Source organism: Equus przewalskii, chromosome 26, assembly GCF_037783145.1.
Source record: "Equus przewalskii isolate Varuska chromosome 26, EquPr2, whole genome shotgun sequence".
Lineage (NCBI taxonomy): Eukaryota > Metazoa > Chordata > Mammalia > Perissodactyla > Equidae > Equus > Equus przewalskii.
This window is the reverse complement of record NC_091856.1, coordinates 16,785,078-16,803,246: the sequence shown is the minus strand read 5'-3', so window position 1 is coordinate 16,803,246 and position 18,169 is coordinate 16,785,078. Positions and strand designations below refer to the sequence as shown.

The 18,169-nt window shown below is 39.9% G+C and overlaps 1 protein-coding gene across 8 annotated transcripts in view; it reads left to right on the top strand.

Moving 5' to 3' along the window:
- The window catches only part of SUSD1 (sushi domain containing 1), a 183,353-nt gene that overhangs the window by 64,266 nt on the left and 100,918 nt on the right, over positions 1-18,169 (top strand). For all 8 annotated transcript variants that reach the window (XM_070595055.1, XM_070595050.1, XM_070595052.1 and 5 more), the window contains one exon: positions 3,688-3,880. In XM_070595055.1, the coding sequence (XP_070451156.1) occupies positions 3,688-3,880 (193 nt within the window). The remainder of the gene's footprint in view (positions 1-3,687; positions 3,881-18,169) is intronic.

Below are 18,169 nucleotides of genomic sequence, written 5' to 3'. Positions count from 1 at the left end.
TTTAAGCAGGTGAGTGAAATATTCAGCTCTTCATATTAGAAAGAACACAGGGGCTAGAAACATATTCAAGTACCCAAATAATTTAATATAAGATACAGATAATTTTTTCAAGTGAGTACAGAAATAAATGGTTCTGGGACAATTGGTTAGGTACTTGGTTAAGAAAATATATTTTCCTTACTTCGTGTCTTACAGTCAAATGATACAAGAGTTAAATTGAAAAAAAATTGCAACTTTTCTAATACGTTAGATAAAGATTAATTTAAGTAACACGTGAAATACTCCTAACAAATTCATTGGAAAAAAGTGAACATTCAAAGGCAGCTTGCAAAAGAGAATGTACATATTGCCAAAACACACATGAACACATTATGCCTCACTAGAAAGAAGAAAATAACAAACCATGAGAGACCCTGATTCTTCTATAAACTTGGAGAAAATACTGTTACACACAGTACATCTGTCAAACTTGTATCTATCAACAACTTTTAGAAGTGTACTATAATTAATTATTCAGACATACACAGAAAGAGTAAGCTGTTCTCTGAAGCTTTATTTGTAATAGAGGAAATTGGAAACATCTTAAATGTCCATCAGTAGAGGTTTGGTTTGGGGCTGGCCTGGTGGCGCAGCGGTTAAGTGCGCACATTCCACTTTGGCAGCTTGGGGTTTGCAGGTTCGGATCCCGAATGCGGACATGGCACCGCTTGGCAGGCTATGCTGTGGTAGGCATCCCACATATGAAGTGGAGGAAGATGGGCATGGATGTTGGCTCATGGCCGGTCCTCCTCAGCAAATAAAGGAGGATTGGCAGCAGATGTTAGCTCAGGGATAATCTTCCTCAAAAAAAAAAAAAAACAAAAAAAGAGGTTTGGTTAACTAAATAATCATGCATTCATCTGACTGAAAACCATGCAGACTTGAAATACGTTCACTTCACCCTGGACAGCATCTGCTGCTGTTGACCAGACATTCCCACTGAAATGGTCTCTCTTTCTCCTGTTAGTTTGACCCCTCTCCATTTCCTGCACAAGATTCCCTTCCTCTGCCTTTCCCTTAAATTCGATTACCGTCAAGGTTGTGCCTTGCTTGTTCTCTTGTCATTCTGTACCCCTATTTGGGTCCTCTTACCCAATATCTTGACTTCCTTAACTATCTCCATGCTGGAGGCTCCTACATCTATTTCTTCAGGGCTAATCTATTCTGTAAGCTCTAGGCCCTGTACTCCTTGACGAACTTCTTGTGCTTTCTTTCGCGTTGTGTCTTCACGTATGTGACCCTTCTACCTGCAGTGTCCTTACTCTACCTGGCTAACTCATGCTTATCCTTCAAAGCTCAGCTCAGTCATCTGAGCTGGAAGGTCTTCACTGACCTCCTGCCCGAAATGCTGTTCCTGCTATCTGAATGGTTTTTCCTACCCTGAACTTTCACATCCCCAACTCACCTGGTTAATGCTAATTTCTCCTTCAGTCCACAATTAAGATAGAGAAAGCTTCCTTCATCCCCAAAGAGGAGGGTCAGGTGTCCCTCCAGAGCGCTCCTGCAGCCTCACGTGTTGTAACACCTATCTCTGGGAATTTTATTTGCCTGGATACTTATGTGTGAGTTCCTTGAGGTTAGGACCTGTGTCTTACTTGCCATTTATACCCAACACTGTATACTCTAGTTGGCAAGTATAGCCACTCTATCTATTTATAGACTGAATTAATGACAGAGAAAAAACTTTGTAATACAGTTAAGTAAAATGACTATATCATAAAATCATGCATACAGCATGATTCAAAGTTTGTAGCTAGAAAGTAAATTTCTTGTTTATAGACTAAATTACATGGAGTTTAGGATGAGACTGACTTTGTAGAAATGCAACCTACATAGCTGTGAGGTTTTCTCTAGCAGACGGCAGCAGCCTGAATGTAGAAGTGGTGAGTCAAACATCTGGACTGACCTGGTGTTCTGAGTTTTCTAGAATGAGTGGAATTGAGAACAAAGGGGCAAGGGTATTGAGCGTATTGGGCAAGAGAAAAGTGAAGTGATAGACAATGGTATCTGATATAGATGGGGAAGATGAGGATGGGGGTGGTGGAATACTGGTAGAAAATCAAGAGTGAGGAAATCTTGGGGGGTTTCTTGAGAGAGATCAGGCATAGTGGGGGTGAGTAGTCCAGAAGAATAGGGGATTGCAAGATCGTGGTGGAGCAGCTCTGAGGGTGATACAGTCTGGGATGTGGCCATGGATATGAGTAGCTAAAGTGGAGTGGAGAAACTTCATAGTATTGAGCTCAAGGAACTCTGAGGCCAAGTTTTGATGGCTTATCTATAAGGACACTTAAGTTACCCAAGAGAATGCTAAGAATTAGGGGAGAGAGGACTCACCTAATAAACCAGTGTCTGGCTCTCTGGTCATGGAAGAATGACTGTGATAAGGAGGCATAGAGGGTAATATAGCTAGTGACATGAGCATCAAAGGAAACTCTAAACACATGGACGTGCAGCTAAAGCACGGGTTGATCAAGAACTGATTATATTACTTCTGAGACTTTCACATATGTTTTCCCTTATAAATGCCTATGTTACATATGCATCTTGAGTTGGCAGTGGATGGAGTATTATTGGGTTAACAGTGTGTGTGATGACTCCACGGAACAAAACCTCTTTTCCCAGAGCTCTGATAGGAAGGATCGAGTGAATACCTTTGCCCAGTTGCTTTGAATGCATAATTTGGAATAGTCTTCATAAAGTTTAAAAACTCTATTCCATGAGTCTTGTCTATGGATTCCTTAAGAATGAAAAGAAATTAAAAGAACTTTGCCCAGTAGCTTCAGTGCAATCTCCTTTCCCTGGGTGGATGTTAAGGGATTTCCTTAGAGTTGTCTGATATTTTGTTCCTCTGAGATGTAGTTATTCATTTTTTCTCTGTCTTTCTTTCTTTCTATCTGTCTTTCCTCCTTTCTTCTTTCCTCCCTTCCATCCTCCCTCCCTCCCTTTTTTTTTGCTGGGAAAGATTTGCCCTAGTCTAACCTCTGTTGCCAATCTTCCTTTTGTTTTCTTTCCCCAAAGCCCCAGGATATAGTTATATATTCTAGTTTTAGATCCTTCTAGTTTTTTTATGTGAGCTGCCGCCACAAGCACGGCTACTGACAGACAAGTGGTGTGGTTCTACGCCTGGGAACCGAACCCGGGCTGCCGAAGTACGGTGTGCTGAACTTTGGTTATGCATTTTAAGTGTAGTCCTGTAGCTGGTTGAGGGGGAAGTTGAATAGGATAGGTTAGGGTAGCTTTGGAAAGTCCTTCCCCAGTTCAGCTTGCTATTATATTAAAAATAATTCTCAGTGCTGGCCCCGTGGCCAAGTGGTTAAGTTCGTGCAGTCTGCTTTTACCCAGGGTTTTGCCAGTTCGGATTTTGGGCATGGACCCAGCACCACTCATCAAGCCATGCTGAGGCAGCATCCCACATGCCACAACTGGAAGGACCCACAACTAAAAAAATATACAACTATGTACTGGGGGGCTGTGGGGAGAAGAAGGAAAAATTAAAAAAATAAAAATAAAATCTTAAAAAAAATAATTTTCAGAGGGTGAGGACAAATAGGAGGAAGCTTCTTGCTTTATCTTCATTTTGCTTATAGTCTAGACATCTGCAAGCCAACACAGAATTTAATGCAATGCTTTCTTTTAATCTCATGACAGTTTAAAGTTCTGGGTCTAAGGCGGTATCTGAATAATTTCTACCATGCAACATCATTTAACTTCACAACGAGGGAACAAGCGTCAGTAGTGTGTTTAGATCTGTACCCAGCAACTGATTACACCGTGAATATCACCCTACTGGGGTCTCTGGAGCAGCACTCAGTGCAAATGACGATAACAACCGCACCCGCAGGTAGGTGTCAATGTCTTTCTGTTTTTCAGGACAAGTTAAATATGTGAATTGAAGTGGACAAGGTGGGGAGTGTAAAGAATGCCAGTCTAGGAGTCAAGAGACTTGGGTTCTAGTTCTAGCAAACTACCAGCTTTGTCTGGGGTTCAAGGTGCCTGAATCTTACCACTTCTCCCCTTCCCTAAAGAGGCTCCAGCTCATAGAGGGTACAGACCAAGAGAGGACTGATTTACTCGGTTCCCTGGTAGTGATAGATTGAGAATACTATAAGGCCTCCCAGCTCTCACCCCAAATTTAAGACAGCTGAGCCCTAAGGTAGTCATTACAGACAATTAGGACCAACTTCCAGGAGATCAGAAATGTGAACCTCACTGTGTTGAGCGCTGGTAGGACAAAGAAGCCTCATGACTGGGCCCTATACGAGCACATGACCTAGAGAACGGTGGCCTGGTGAAAGTCAGCTTCCTTAGAAAGGCCTTGTGGCTTCGTGAGGAAGCCATAGAGAGACCAGCTGTGTCAACCTCACAGCTCTCCCTAGTGGAAAGGGGCACGGGAGTCTCTACGATTTCTTTAGGTCTTTAATCCACTGGGTTTAACAGACAAATTTATGGGCAACCAAGCAAAGAGACAGCCCCTTTTGAAGGAAAACAGTAGAATAGGGTAGGTCCTGTTCCTGCCTTCCTGAGGCCTCTCTCCCATGCTCACCATGCTCTTTGTGGGTCGGGGGTGCGTACTCTGGCCCTTGTGCTTGGAAGACTCTGAAATGTGTTAGATACTACTGAGGGCCATGTAGCACCTGAGGATGAAAATTCACTTTTTATTCTGTTTTCCATCTCAGATTTTGCATTGTCCTATATGGATCAACAGAGCTGGCACAGTGAACACCTCATCACAGCATAAACCTAACCCCAAAATACATCCCCAGCTATAGAAAATGCTCACAGTTGGGATATGAATTTCCTCCAATTATTAACTTCTCAGAGAAATTATAATGTAAAAATAGAATCCACCTCCTCTCGTAAATTAAACCATAAAGGCATGTAAGTCCCAGATTCTTTCCTCCCCAGTGTCTTCTCTGCTTGGCCTCAGCCGGAGCGGTCCCACTGAGATGGAGAGTGGTTCTAGCTGTTACATCCTAGAAAGCTTGTTTTGTAATAGATGGTACTGCTTTGGTACCTCCAAAGTTGAATTAATCTTGTTCCAAGTTTTATTTTCCTATTTCTCGATATGAGTCCTAGAGATACAAAACTGAGAAAGAAAAGCAAAATTATATGATGGTTGCTCAACATTGTGAATGTAGTAAATGTTACTGAATTGTAGGCTTTAAAGTGGTTATTTTTATGTTGTGTGATTTCAGCTCAATTTTTCTTAAAAAACCATTGGATTAACTACGTTCTTTTTGCACCTGGGCCTCAGTTACCTTCCGAGTGATTATTATATGACATAGTGCAAGTAAAGTGTTTAGGAAAGTTCCCAGCACATAATAATGATGATGACAATAATAGCTACATTTCTTGAGTGCTAAAAATATGCCAGGCACTGTTCAAAGTGCTACCCTTGGGTCAACTCAAACCTACCAAACCTTCGGAGGAAGGCCTTACTCTTATCCTTGTTTTGCAGATAAGGATCATGAGGCGCAGAGAAGTTAAACAGCTTGTCTAAGATCATACAGCTAGTGAGGGGTACAACTAAGATTTGAACACAGGCAGTCTGGCTCCAGGGCCCTCCTTCTTAATCAGTACTGCTTCTCACTAAATATTTAGTTATTAAATAGAAAAAAGCAAAATTCTATTCCCAGAATCCAGTGCATACTCAGTCTAGACCCACTTTGCTTTTGTCAACCTTGGACTCTGAGCAAAAACTTCAAATGCCACGGATGCATAAAAGCATCCACTTGACAAGTGTTTATTTCTTGCCTACTATGGTCAGGCAGGTTCTGATAGCTGACAATGTAGGAGCGATAAAAGAGTCCCAGCTGTTGGGGAGTTGGAATTGTGGGATCAGGGAGAATACAGATTAACCAATAAGGAAATTTATCATCTGTTAGGTGGGGCTAAGCATTAAGATGAAGAATACAGCATCACAAAGGGAGTGACAATTGATGATGAGAGAAGCCCTCTATTATAAAATGACATTTAAGTGCAGATCTGAAGGAAGCCAGGGAGTAAGCATGCATAGTGAGAACACCAAGTGACAAGGTCTTGAGGCAGGCATGTCCTTACCATGTTCTAGGAATGTCAAGGAAGCCAGTATGGCTGGAGCAGAGTGAGCTGGAGAAACTGGTAGAAGATGAGGTCTAAACTCTAGCTTACATGTAATGAAAGACCCATGGTGTCAAGTGTAGAAAGTAAGTCCATTGTTACCTTCTCCTTGGCAATGTGGTCCCTAAATTACCAGTAGTAAGAATAATCTAGCACGTGATGCTTCAGCCTCTCCAGGTTACCAAGCAGTCTGGAGTCTGCCGCCTGTGAATTTAAAGTGAGTCTGGAAATCTCTTTCTCGTGAGCTTACTTGGCTTCCTATATGTTTTGGGGGAAGGGAAACCCACTTTCTTTGAAAATTTTAGAACTTTGCACTGGTGGCTCCAGGTCTTTCATGGTGCCCGTCCCAAGTATTTAGAACCTTTTCATTCTCATTTCTCCTTTAAGCCCTGTCTCTACCCATCCTCCACTGTTGCTGCAGATCTTTATCTGTTTGGTGAAAGGGCCTCCTTGCTCTGTGGGCAGGGTGCCCTACATTTATAGTAGGAAGCTCTTCAAGTGAAAAACGTTTTGTCTGCCCCGGTCGCAACCCCAACTTCCTACTCTTTTCTCTGAATTTCTCTGTCCCCAGAAAGATCCCAAGAACTGTTTTAGTGCTGAGCCCCTTGGGCTCCTGTTATTGAATGCCTTGCCTCTGAGTCCTGCTTCCTGGTTGGGAGGTTTCATATTTGTCTCCCCTGAAGAATTACCCTCAGCAGATTCTTGAGCTGCTGTGGAGTTTCTGGACCCCGTGCTTTCGCTGGTCTAACGAGGGCCAGGAAGTCCCTTAGGTTAGTGGTTTTTCACCCGAGCCCCACCTTTCCTTAGAACTGAGTTTCGAAGACTTGACCCTCCTGTGCTTCTTTGATGGGAACTGAAGCATTCCTTCCTGCCACAGTTCCTTTTCTGCATTGGAGAGATAAACCTCCAGGGTTCCAGTTCCCTCTGAGCATTCCTACTGTTCCAGGAGGCCCAGCTGAGCTGTAAGCTTTTAACCTGCCGTCCCAGTTGTTTTGTTCCTTCTTTATCCCCAGATCTGGCTAATACCTTTTGCTAGGTCTTAGTATTTTCCTTCCTTATGTTTACTTTTTATTTTCATACTTAGATTTTTGTTCTCCTAACATATTACTTTGGATTCTGCCAGTGAGGTCTCCATAGAGAGAAAATGATGCCAGAGAGTTCTGGATCTGCCACAAACGTCCAGCATTCAAATAAATCCTGCCCACCTTGACTTTCATTAGGAGGCATTTATTTCCATTAAGTTCAGCCTATAACCCAGGCCTAGGCTTGATCAATTGTCATCCTCCCTGGATCCCCCTTAATACGTCTCTACTTTTCTGTTCCTTCTCTTCAAGTTCTAACTCCGTACATTTCCCAGTCACTCCTCCTTATAGCCTGTGCTATACCTGCTCTCCCATCTACAAGAACAGTGTCACCTTGAAACTAATTTAATGATGCTTGAAGAATTCCACACTGATCTTTCTAGTCTTTCTCTTTTTAAATATGTCCACATTTTCTCTAATTTCTATATGTAGTATCACAATTCCAGTTATTGAGGAGTTCCTCATTAATGCTTTCTTTGTGTTCCCTATTTAAAACTTTAAGAGGACCCTTCTTGATATATTAATACTTGGATCTGGGTACCCTTTGGGGGGGGGTTGTCATTTTAGTCTGTTCTCCAAAATAGTCCCTTTATTCTTCTCTTTGATGATTTTGAGCCACTTTCTCTGACCTAGTAAATCTTATCTTTTCTAGTCTCTTTAGAGCAGTTACGTTTGGACATATCTCCTTTTCCTTGTCATATTTTTCTAGCTGAGCCAATATGATTTTAAATTTTCTTCCCCTTCTTGGTGTGATTTCCTTCACTTTATTTCATTCTCTTCTACTCTTGGCCTATCTGCAAGACCAAGACCTGTTTTGTAAACTGATTTTATTTTATTTTTCAGAGACTGGGCAAATCTTATTTCTGGAAACAGATGGTTCTAGGCATGCACCTTTTAGAATTCCTTCTTAGCCCTTGAGTTTGCAATAATCCCACTGGATTTTATCTCCTTCAACCCAAGAAGAATCCCCGCTGGAGAATCCTCAGTCTGGGCATCTGTAAAACAAATAATCCAAAGCAATTTGAGAGCCTGTGGTGTTGGGGCGACTCCTGAACCTGTAGACAAACCATGGATTCAATCTTTTTGCACTTCTCTCTTCCAAAGAAGTTAAAGAGGAACAGAATTTTGGGCAGCTGATCTACTGCTGTCTGCTAACATCCAGCTTCCCAAAATGCTCTCTAAATCACCGAAAGTCTCCCACTCTGCTCTCTTTGTGCTTTGCAAACTTTAGCAGACATAGGTCATCTGGAGAGCTTCTAAAACTCAGGTTCCTGGGCTCCATCCCAGAGGTTCTGATTCAGTAGGTCTGGAGTAGGGACCCCAAATTTTCATTTCTAGCAAGTTCCCAGGCCTTGCTGGTGCTGCCAACCCATATTTTGAGTAACACTGCTCTAACCACAAAGACCTTAGTTACCTCTGGGCAATTTAAAGCCCTCACTTGAACGTAAGGACGTGATAAAAAGAAAGACAAAATAAATAAGTAAAAAGAGAAAGAAAGAGAGAGGGAAAGAAAGAAAAGGAAAGTAGCCAAAATAATTCTGTCTGCTTATGCCTAAGAAACCTGTGTCCTGAAGCTTTGCCTGATTTGTGACGTCTTCCTGATAGTCGAACATCTCCCCTATCTGTTCCTGCAGTTCCAGCTGCATCTTCCCCCATGGTGCTTTGCTCCCTCTGGCAGCTCTTGTCTTTAGACTCAAGGTCCCAATCAGTGTATTCACGTTTCGCAGGTGGGAGAGACTGAATCTTACCCCTCCTTTCCACCTGAGGCTGCACAGGATTAACAGACTGACACATGAGAAGTAAGGTATTAACTTTATTGCCTGGGTAGGTTCCCAGGAACCACTCTCCACACAGCGTTTCTGGTAAAATCTATATTGGAGAATGAGGCTTAGATATGTGGTCAAATGGGGCTCCCTACTTCCTTTCCCCCAGAAGTATGAGCAATTGGATCTGTAAGGGAACCTCACCTGGCTCACCCACCCAACCTCAGGCTGAGATGCCGAGGAAATGGCAGTGGGCAGACTGCTTTCTCACCCACTAAGAAATGCTACCCCAGGAATGGTAGTCTTCTACCAATGATTACATATTTACTGTTCTGTCTTTGAGGATTAGTGAATTGGGAGTGGAGAGAGGCCAAAATTTTCCTTACCTTTATGGAAATGGGAAGACAGGTAAATAAGTGTGTTACCTTTAACACACTTGAGCAAGGTAATTGACCTCTGTGATGTTAGAGGGTTGCCCAGGAAAGATCCATTCTAGTTCTGGGAGTCTCTGATAGGGAGGCAATTTTAGGTTCCTTCAAATTCGTTTATTTCAGCATCCAAATTTCTTGACTGATTTGTTTATCATCATTTCATTTATGTATTCAATTTTGTGTTCTTATTGATATATACCACTTCATATAGTAAGAGTTTGATTATTATTTGTGTCAAACATTTCTCCTGTTTTATAGTTTCTTTTAATTTTTTTATGGTGTTTTTGACATAGAAAAGTTTTAGATTTCTATGCAGTCAAATCTATTAACCTTTTCCTTTGTGATTTATTACATTAATATTAATATAGGATGTTTTTAAAACAAAAGAGTATTTATTTATATCCCATCTTATTTCTAGGAAAGACTTTGAGTGACCTGCAGGGGTATATGAAATAAAAGATAATAAATTATATATCTAAGCTAAAGAAGAAAGAAGAGAAAGACAAGGACACAAAAGAAGATGTAGGAATAAGGTTAAGAATAATTCGTATCCTTCTAGCCTATTTACTTGTTCATTAGTGGCTCACAAATTTAAGTCTAAGTTTTCACCCCATCCAGTTAGAAAGGGAGCCATCACATTGTCCATAGGTCACAACAAGTAATGTGTTTTGGGAGAAGTAGAATTTTCTCAACACTGAGATCAGATGAGAATTTCTGATTCCAGGGGGTTTCATAAATAGTACAGTATTTGAGCAGCGTTTTATGAGGATTTCATGAGGCTGTTTCTTATATTGCTCTGCAGTGTGGCTCGTTGTGTTACAGAAAAGCACAATTCAGTGTGGGGTGGACAAGGAAAGACGCCTTAGGAGTGCCTGTGCTCTGCTAATCAGGCGTTATTCAGGGGTAGGATTAGGTTATTTTCGATGATTTGGAGGAATGGCTGGAATCCATGTTTTTCAAGCCATGTTCCCTAAACCTTGTTTCTCTTCATTCTGATTTGATAAATAGTTGGTGTCACTGAGCTGGAGACTGTCCTCTCTCATCAGTACCCAGGGAGCAGTTCTGTGTTGCCAGTTGAATCACAAGGACTTGTGCCCAAATAGGACGCTGACCACTTCCGTTAGGAGGCTGAGCGTCGGGAGCTGGGCTGACAGAATGGTTTGAATTTTCCCTGCATGGATGGATGAGCGATTGAATCCCCCACATTCCTCTCCAGATAATATGGCCACATACTTTTAGGCTGGAAATTTTAAGGCAGCTGTAACCAGATACCAAATTTGTCTTAAGAAAAATTTCAACCTTATAACAGTAAAACTCCCAAGTTTGAACAATTTTATATGCTCTTGTTCCCTCTAAGATAAACTGTTTGAAAAATGTGCATCAAGGACAACTAAAAGATAATAAAACGCTGCTGCTATTTATAGAGCAGTGATAAAAATAGTCACTTTGTGTTCAAAATAGTTGATTTGTAGCCCTTTTTTTCTGACAGTATTTACCTTACAAAGCCAACTGTCTATTTAGGCTGTTCCTAATTAGAGGTTTTAAAACCATATCATTTATGAGTAAGGGAATGCTTATTTTTCTATCCTCTTTAGCAGATGATTTCACGCATTTAGATACTTCTAAAATAGTGTTGGTAAGTTAGAAAAAAATCCAAAGAATGGGGAGGAGAATAGTCTTCCTTCTATCCCCTGGGAGAAACCTGTAACTGTTAAGGTGGCTTATCATACCGGTTTTCTAACAGCATGCATAATCTGAGATCTGTGTCGACCTTATAAAACTTCCCCCGTAGCTGATTCCTGCTCACAGAATCGAAGTCCAAACAAAATAAAGACCATAAATAATTTAACATCATTTCTGATGTTTCCCCACAAAATGATAAATATTCTAACGGTATTCCATGGTAGAAGAATTATATCTGAAGTCATCCTGCTTCTCTTAAAAACCATCCGTCTGAGAAACTCATACTTGCAGGTGGTCAAGCTAGAAATTGGCATATATTTTGCATGGAATATCCAATCATTTGTAATGTGCCCTAAATGGGGAGAGTAAATGCTGGTTCTTTTTAAAGATAAGATACTGATATCGTAGATCCAGCTAGGTAGGACAGTACCCGTGGGGGTAAATAAGGATGAATAAATTATTTAGAATTGGAGCCCTTCACTAAATAGGTCCTAAATGGCTCTGGAGGCAATAGGTTGGTTCATCTCATTCTTTTCAGAACTACCATATTCTAATCATGTGTACAGACAAGGAGGCTCCAAGGCTGAACTCAGAGAAAAGATCTATTACTTCTTAGTCTAAAATGCCCATTAATACAATGCAAAGGAAAGCTAGCTACAAGATATTCTTTTTTTATTTCATTTCCTTGTAACTTTTTAATTTGATATAATTTCAAATTTCTCCGTCTTGTTCATGCCCCCCTCTCCGCTCCGCCTCCCCCAAGCCCTGCCCTCCTTTCTCTCTCTTTCCCTCTTTCTGAAATAAATCCAACTTGGTCATGGTGTATTATTTCTTATATGATGTTGGATTGTGTTCACTAATATTTTCTTTAGGATTTTTGTAGCAATATTTATAAGTGATATTGGTTTATAGCTTCCTGTCTTTTTGGTACCATTTTATCAGCTTTAGGCATTTGTATTTTCTTTGCTTCCTAAAAAGAATTGGAAAGGTCTCCTTCATTATTGTGCCCTTCATTATTTGAAACGTTTCCTTCATTATGATGATTCATGTAGCATTTGATCTTCTGGTCTCAGATGCTTTGGTAGAATTCCCCTCTGAAACCCTCTGGGCCCGGGGTTTTTCTGTGGAATAGTTCCTTGATAACTTTCTCAATTTTTTTTCTATGGAAATTGGTCTGTTTAAGCTTTTTACATCTAATGGGGTCAGTTTTGGCAAACTATTTTCTTATTTCATCCATGTTTTCAAATTTATTTGCATAATGGTCTGCAAAGTAGTTTCATTTAACTTTTTGAGTTTTCTTCTGTTTCAATGATTATTTCTCCCTTTATTTCTAGTTTCTTCCTTTTTTCCAGATTAAGTTAGCTAGTGGTTTGTCTATTTTATTAGAGTTTTCAAAAAGCCAAGATTTTGTTTTAGTAATTAGATCTACTATTTTTTCCCCCCTGTACATCAGGGATTAGCAAATTATGGCCTGCGGGCCAAATCTGGGCTGTCACCTGTTTTTATAATGAAGTTTCATTGGAACACAGCCAAGTCATTCATTTATGTGTTGTCAGTGGCTGCTTTTGTGCTATGAGGGCAGAATTGAGTAGTTGTGACAGAACTGTCTGGCCCCGAAAACCTAAAATATTTACTGTCTGACCCTCTATAGAAAAAATTTGCTGACCCTAGCTTTACATCATTAATTTCTGCTTTCATATTTATTATATCCTTTCTTATGCTTTGATTTGCTTTATAAAGGTGGTTGCATTTTATCTTCATTATGAATTGTGTTTTTTTGCATTAAAAAGTGTCCTTCTGTCATATTTAATGCGTATTGACTTGAATTCTACTTATATCAAGATTGCCACCCCTACTTTCTTTTATAAAAATTATTTTATTGAGATCAAATTGGCTTACAACATTGTGGTAAATTTCAGGTATTCATCACTATATTTCAGTTTCTGTATAAACTGCATCATTTTCACCATCAATAGTCCAGTTTTTCTTTTTTTAAAGATTGGCACCTGAGCTAACATCTGTTGCTAATCTTTTTTTTTTTCTTCTTCTTCTTCTCCCCAAAGCCCCCCAGTACATAGTTTTAGATTCTAGTTGTAGGGGCTCTGGTTGTGCTATGTGGGATGCTGCCTCAGCATGGCCTGATGAGCGGTGCTGGTCCACGCCGAGGATCCGAACCGCTGAAACCCTGGGCCGCCAAAGCAGAGCACGCAAACTTAACCACTCGGCCGCGGGGCCGGCCCCTCAATAGTCCAGTTTTTATCTGTCACCATACATATGTGCCCCTTTACTTCTTTTTCCCTTCCCCACCCCCTTCTCTGGTAACCACTAATCTGTTCGCCTTATCTATGTGTTTGCTTATTCATCTTCCACATGTGAGTGAAATCATTCGGTATTTGTGTTTCTCTGTCTGACTTATTTAGCTCAGCAGAATACCCCCAAGGGCTATCCATGTTGTTGCAAATGGCACAATTTTGTCTTTTTTATGGCTGAGTACCATTCCACCATATATATATATACAATAATACAATATATATGTATATATATACCACATCTTCTTTATCCATTCATCCATTGATGGGCACTTGGGTTGCTTCCACATCTTGGCTATTGTGAATAATTCTGCATTGGACATAGGGGTGCATATATCTTTTTGAATTATTGATTTCATGTTCTTTGGATAAATATCCAGTAGTGGGATAGCTAGATGGTATGGTATTTCTATTTTTAATATTTTGAGAAATCTCCACATTGTTTTCCATAGTGGCTGCACCAGTGTGCACTCCCACCAGCAGTGTATGAGGGTTCCCTTTTCTCCTCATCCTCCCCAACACTTGTTATTTCTTTTCTCGTTAATTATAGCCATTCTGCTGGGTGCGAGGTGATATCTCATAGTAGTTTTGATTTACGTTTCCCTGATGATTAGTGATATTGAACATCTTTTCACATGCCTTTTGGCCATCTATATATCTTCTTTAGAAAAACGTCTCCCCATTTTTTGATCGGATTGTTCAATTTTTTGTTGTTGAGTTGTATGAGTTCTTTATATATTTCGGAAATTAACCCCTTATTGGATATATGATTTGCAAATATTTTCTCCCAGTTAGTGGGTTGTGTTTTCATTTTGTTCATGGTTCCCTTTGCCGTGCAGAAGATTTTTAATCTGATGTAGTCCCACTTGTTTGTTTTTTCTTTTGTTTCCCTTGCCTGAGTAGACATGGTATTCGAAAAGATACTGCTAAGACTGATGTCACAGAGTGTACTACCTATATTTTCTTCTAAGAGTTTTATGGTTTCAGGTCTTACATTTAAGTCTTTAATCCATTTGGAGTTAATTTTTGTGTAGAGTGTAAGATAATGGTCTGCTGTCATTCATTTGCATGTGGCTGTCCAGTTTTCCCAACACCATTCATTGAAGAAACTTTCCTTTGTCCATTGTATGTTCTTGAGGATTGCCACCCCTACTTTCTTATGGTTACCATTTGTCTGCTACACTGTTGTCCGTCACTTTACCCTTAGCCTTTCTGAATCGCTTTGTTTTAGGTATCCCTCTAGTATACGGCATATAGTTGGATCTTACATTATGAGACAAATTGAAAATCTTTTTTGTTTTTTAACACATAAGTTAAATCCATTTACAGTTATTGAGAAGACTGATATGTTTGAACTCAACTCTGTCCTATTATTTTATAACAACTGTGTGTATTATGTTGTATTTTCTGTATTTCTTTCTCTATATGATGTATTTTCTTGCTGCTTTACTTTATATATATAAAAACATATAAAATTATATCTTATATATAAAATTACATTATATATTATAATATTATAAATATATAATGTTTTTAGGAAGGTTTAGATATATTTTTTTCTGATGCTACTTTTGTACCTTTTTAACAGTGCCTGTCTCCTGTTTTCTTATGTAACTTTTCACCTTCTGGTTTATCAGTTTTTGTTTTTTAGGAAGATTAGCCCTGAACTAACTGCTGCCAATCCTCCTCTTTTTGCTGAGGAAGACTGACCCTGAGCTAACATCCGTGCCCATCTTCCTCTACTTTATATGTGGGACGCCCACCACAGCATGGCTTGTCAAGTGGTGCCATGTCTGCACCTGGGATCCGAACCGGTGAACCCCGGGCCACCGAAGCACTTAACCGCTGTGCCACTGGGCCGGCCCCTGGTTTATCAGTTTTTAATGACATACTTTAATTGCACTTATTACCTGTATGCATTCAAATTAGTCTATTCTGTTTTTCTTTCTTTTTATCCTGTCGCTTCCAAATTTTTCAGTTGCCTTATTTCTACTTTATCAGAACACACCATCTGTATTTTATTCTTCCACCTTGCCTTGCCTTTGCTTTCATCTTAGATCTACAATTTAATATATCAGATGCTCACCATCAGTCTTTGCTGAAGTTTCTCTGGTTATTTCTTGGATGAAGCTCATCTTCTAGTAAATTCTTCAACAGTACAGTATTCTCTGACTTATTGCATGTTTCAAACTGTTTCCTTATGGCCTTGATACTTGAAAGATAACTTGGCTGGATATAAAAATCTTGGTTCACACTTTCTTGGTTTGAGTTCCCTTAAAATTCAGTTCTTTTGTTGCCTTGCTTTTTATATAACTTTTGAGAAGTCTGGTGAAGCTTAATTCTTTTGCCTTTAGATCTTATTTGTGTATTTATTTGAGTGGAGATGCTGAGGATTTTTTCTTTATCTTCAAAGTCCAATAGTTTCACTTGGATAAGTCTTAGGGTTGATTGTTCTGAGTGAGCTTTCTCAGGTATCCAATGGGTCCTTTCAGTATTTATATTCAGGTCTTTTTATTTTTATAAAGTTATCTTGGATTATAGTTCTAAGTATTAATTCTGTTTCAGTGTTTTTCTTCTTTAGAGACTTTAATTATACATATGTTGGATCTTTGCCTATATTCCATTTCAACTGCTTTATTTTTGATCCTTTTTAATCTCATTTTTATTCTTTTTGGTTGTTTTCCTGTATTTCTTCAGTGTTCCTTATTAAATCTTAATTCTAATCTATTCTTCTTTCAGCACCGTAACATTTTGACATTACTTCTGACATAAATTTGTCTTCTTCTTTTGTTTCTTTTCTGAATTCAGTCATTTTTGTTTCATTTCCTCCCTGCTTTCTGTCCATTTCTCTTCTTAGTTTTTGAGTTTCTGACGTAAGTTTTCTTCCTACCCTCACTGCTTATTTAAGGTTATTTATTTCAGTTTATTGTGTTACAGGGTTTTTTTCCCCCCTAGTTTGTGGGTTTAAAAAAAATGGAGTTTTTCACAAGCTAAAATGTTTTGATTATAATCTTCTTGTATTTTAATGCACACTGCTTTTGTCTATTAATCCCATGGACGGAATTGGTAGTTTAGGATGGTTAATAAGATTTTTAGGTTAAGAGTGCCCTCTTCTGTCTGTGACTGAAGTGCAGTTTCTTTTTTTTTTTTTTTTTGGAGGAAGATTAGCCCTGAGCTAACTATTGCCAGTCCTCCTCTTTTTTTCCTGAGGAAGCCCAGCCCTGAGCTAACATCCGTGCCCATCTTCCTCTACTTTATATGTGGGACGCCTACCACAACATGGCGTGCCAAGTGGTGCCATGTCTGCACCCGGAATCCGAACTGGCAAACCTCGGGCTGCCGAGAAGTGGAGCGTATGAACTTAACCGCTGCACCACCAGGCCAGCCCCCAAAGTACAGTTTCTTTAAAGGATATTTTTGTTAATTTTTGGTGAGGGTGGAGATGAGTTGTGTGTTCTTCTGTTTTGGGGTTCTCTTTTATCTTGTAGGATCTTGCATTTCCCCCTTGCTTCTTTTTACCATCACCACTTAGTCTCCAAAGGACACCAATTCCTCGCTATTAATCCTTTTCTTTCTCAGAAGCAGTGCCTTCCTCCTACCACTGAATAAAGTCTCATAGACATTTCATCCTTTGCTTGTTGTCCGTACTCTGATATACCAGGTCCCTTTTCAGTATTTGAGAATTCAGTGAGACTGCATGGGTTATGGAGAACCAGCACAATACCTGACATAAAATAAGCATCTATCAAATGTTAACTATTACTTAAACTTACTTTATGACATTTGTTACATACTCCCTGTATTTTTGTTATACTGATGGAGGGTGTAACTCCTCTTCTAGATTAAATACATACCATGTCTTAATCAGAGCACTACCTGTATTCCATTGGGCTAATATGATTTCAGTTGCTTGACTTGCCCCTTATCGCTGATTGTTTGCATTTAAACAACTAGGAATGCTGTGCCTGCCACTGTCCTGGACACTGGGAGTACAAAGATGAGCAAGACATAGTCTACCCCTCAAGAAGGCCTCAGTTCAATGGGGCGATAGGCAAGGACCAATAATAACGCAATGCATAAAGTGTAATTGAGGGATTTGCAGGGTACTGTGGGGGCACAGAGGAAGTAATGATTGATTTTGCCCAGAGTTGCTCCCTTACATTAATGAAGCAGAAACAAAGTTACAAAGAATTTGATCAACTAAGAGGCAAATTTTCTCTGAGGCATTCTTGCGGGTCTGGATTTTCAACTTCAGGATTCTAGATTAGATTGGCCTTCTGGGTGGGGAAAGGAGAGAGAGAGAAGGCAGAGTGACTGCTAACAATGAACTGGAGAAGGAGTATTTGTATGAGAGACAGGGCTTGTACTTTCCAAAGGATCAGAGAGCAGCATAGGACGGGACGCAGGACTAGCTGTCCTCTATCCGGGATCCTTTTCTCCCCAGTGACCTCATCCTGGCTTCAACCTGCCTGTGGTTCAAACTGTAAGCCCCTTGCACGGAGGGAAGGGGACTTAGAGTGAGAGTCACTCTCTGACCGAGGTGGAACTGAATTGAACCAGTCGGTGAGACGTTCCTGTGAGCAGAAGGAATTGCAGACCCACCACTACTGTAACATTACGTGTGCATATGTGTGTACATTTAAAAACCAATGGAATCATTACATACGTATCATTCTTCATCCTGCTTTTTTATTTTATTTTTATTTTTGCCTTTGCAATATCCTGTGGACATATTTCCATACCAGTTCATATAAGGTCGCCTC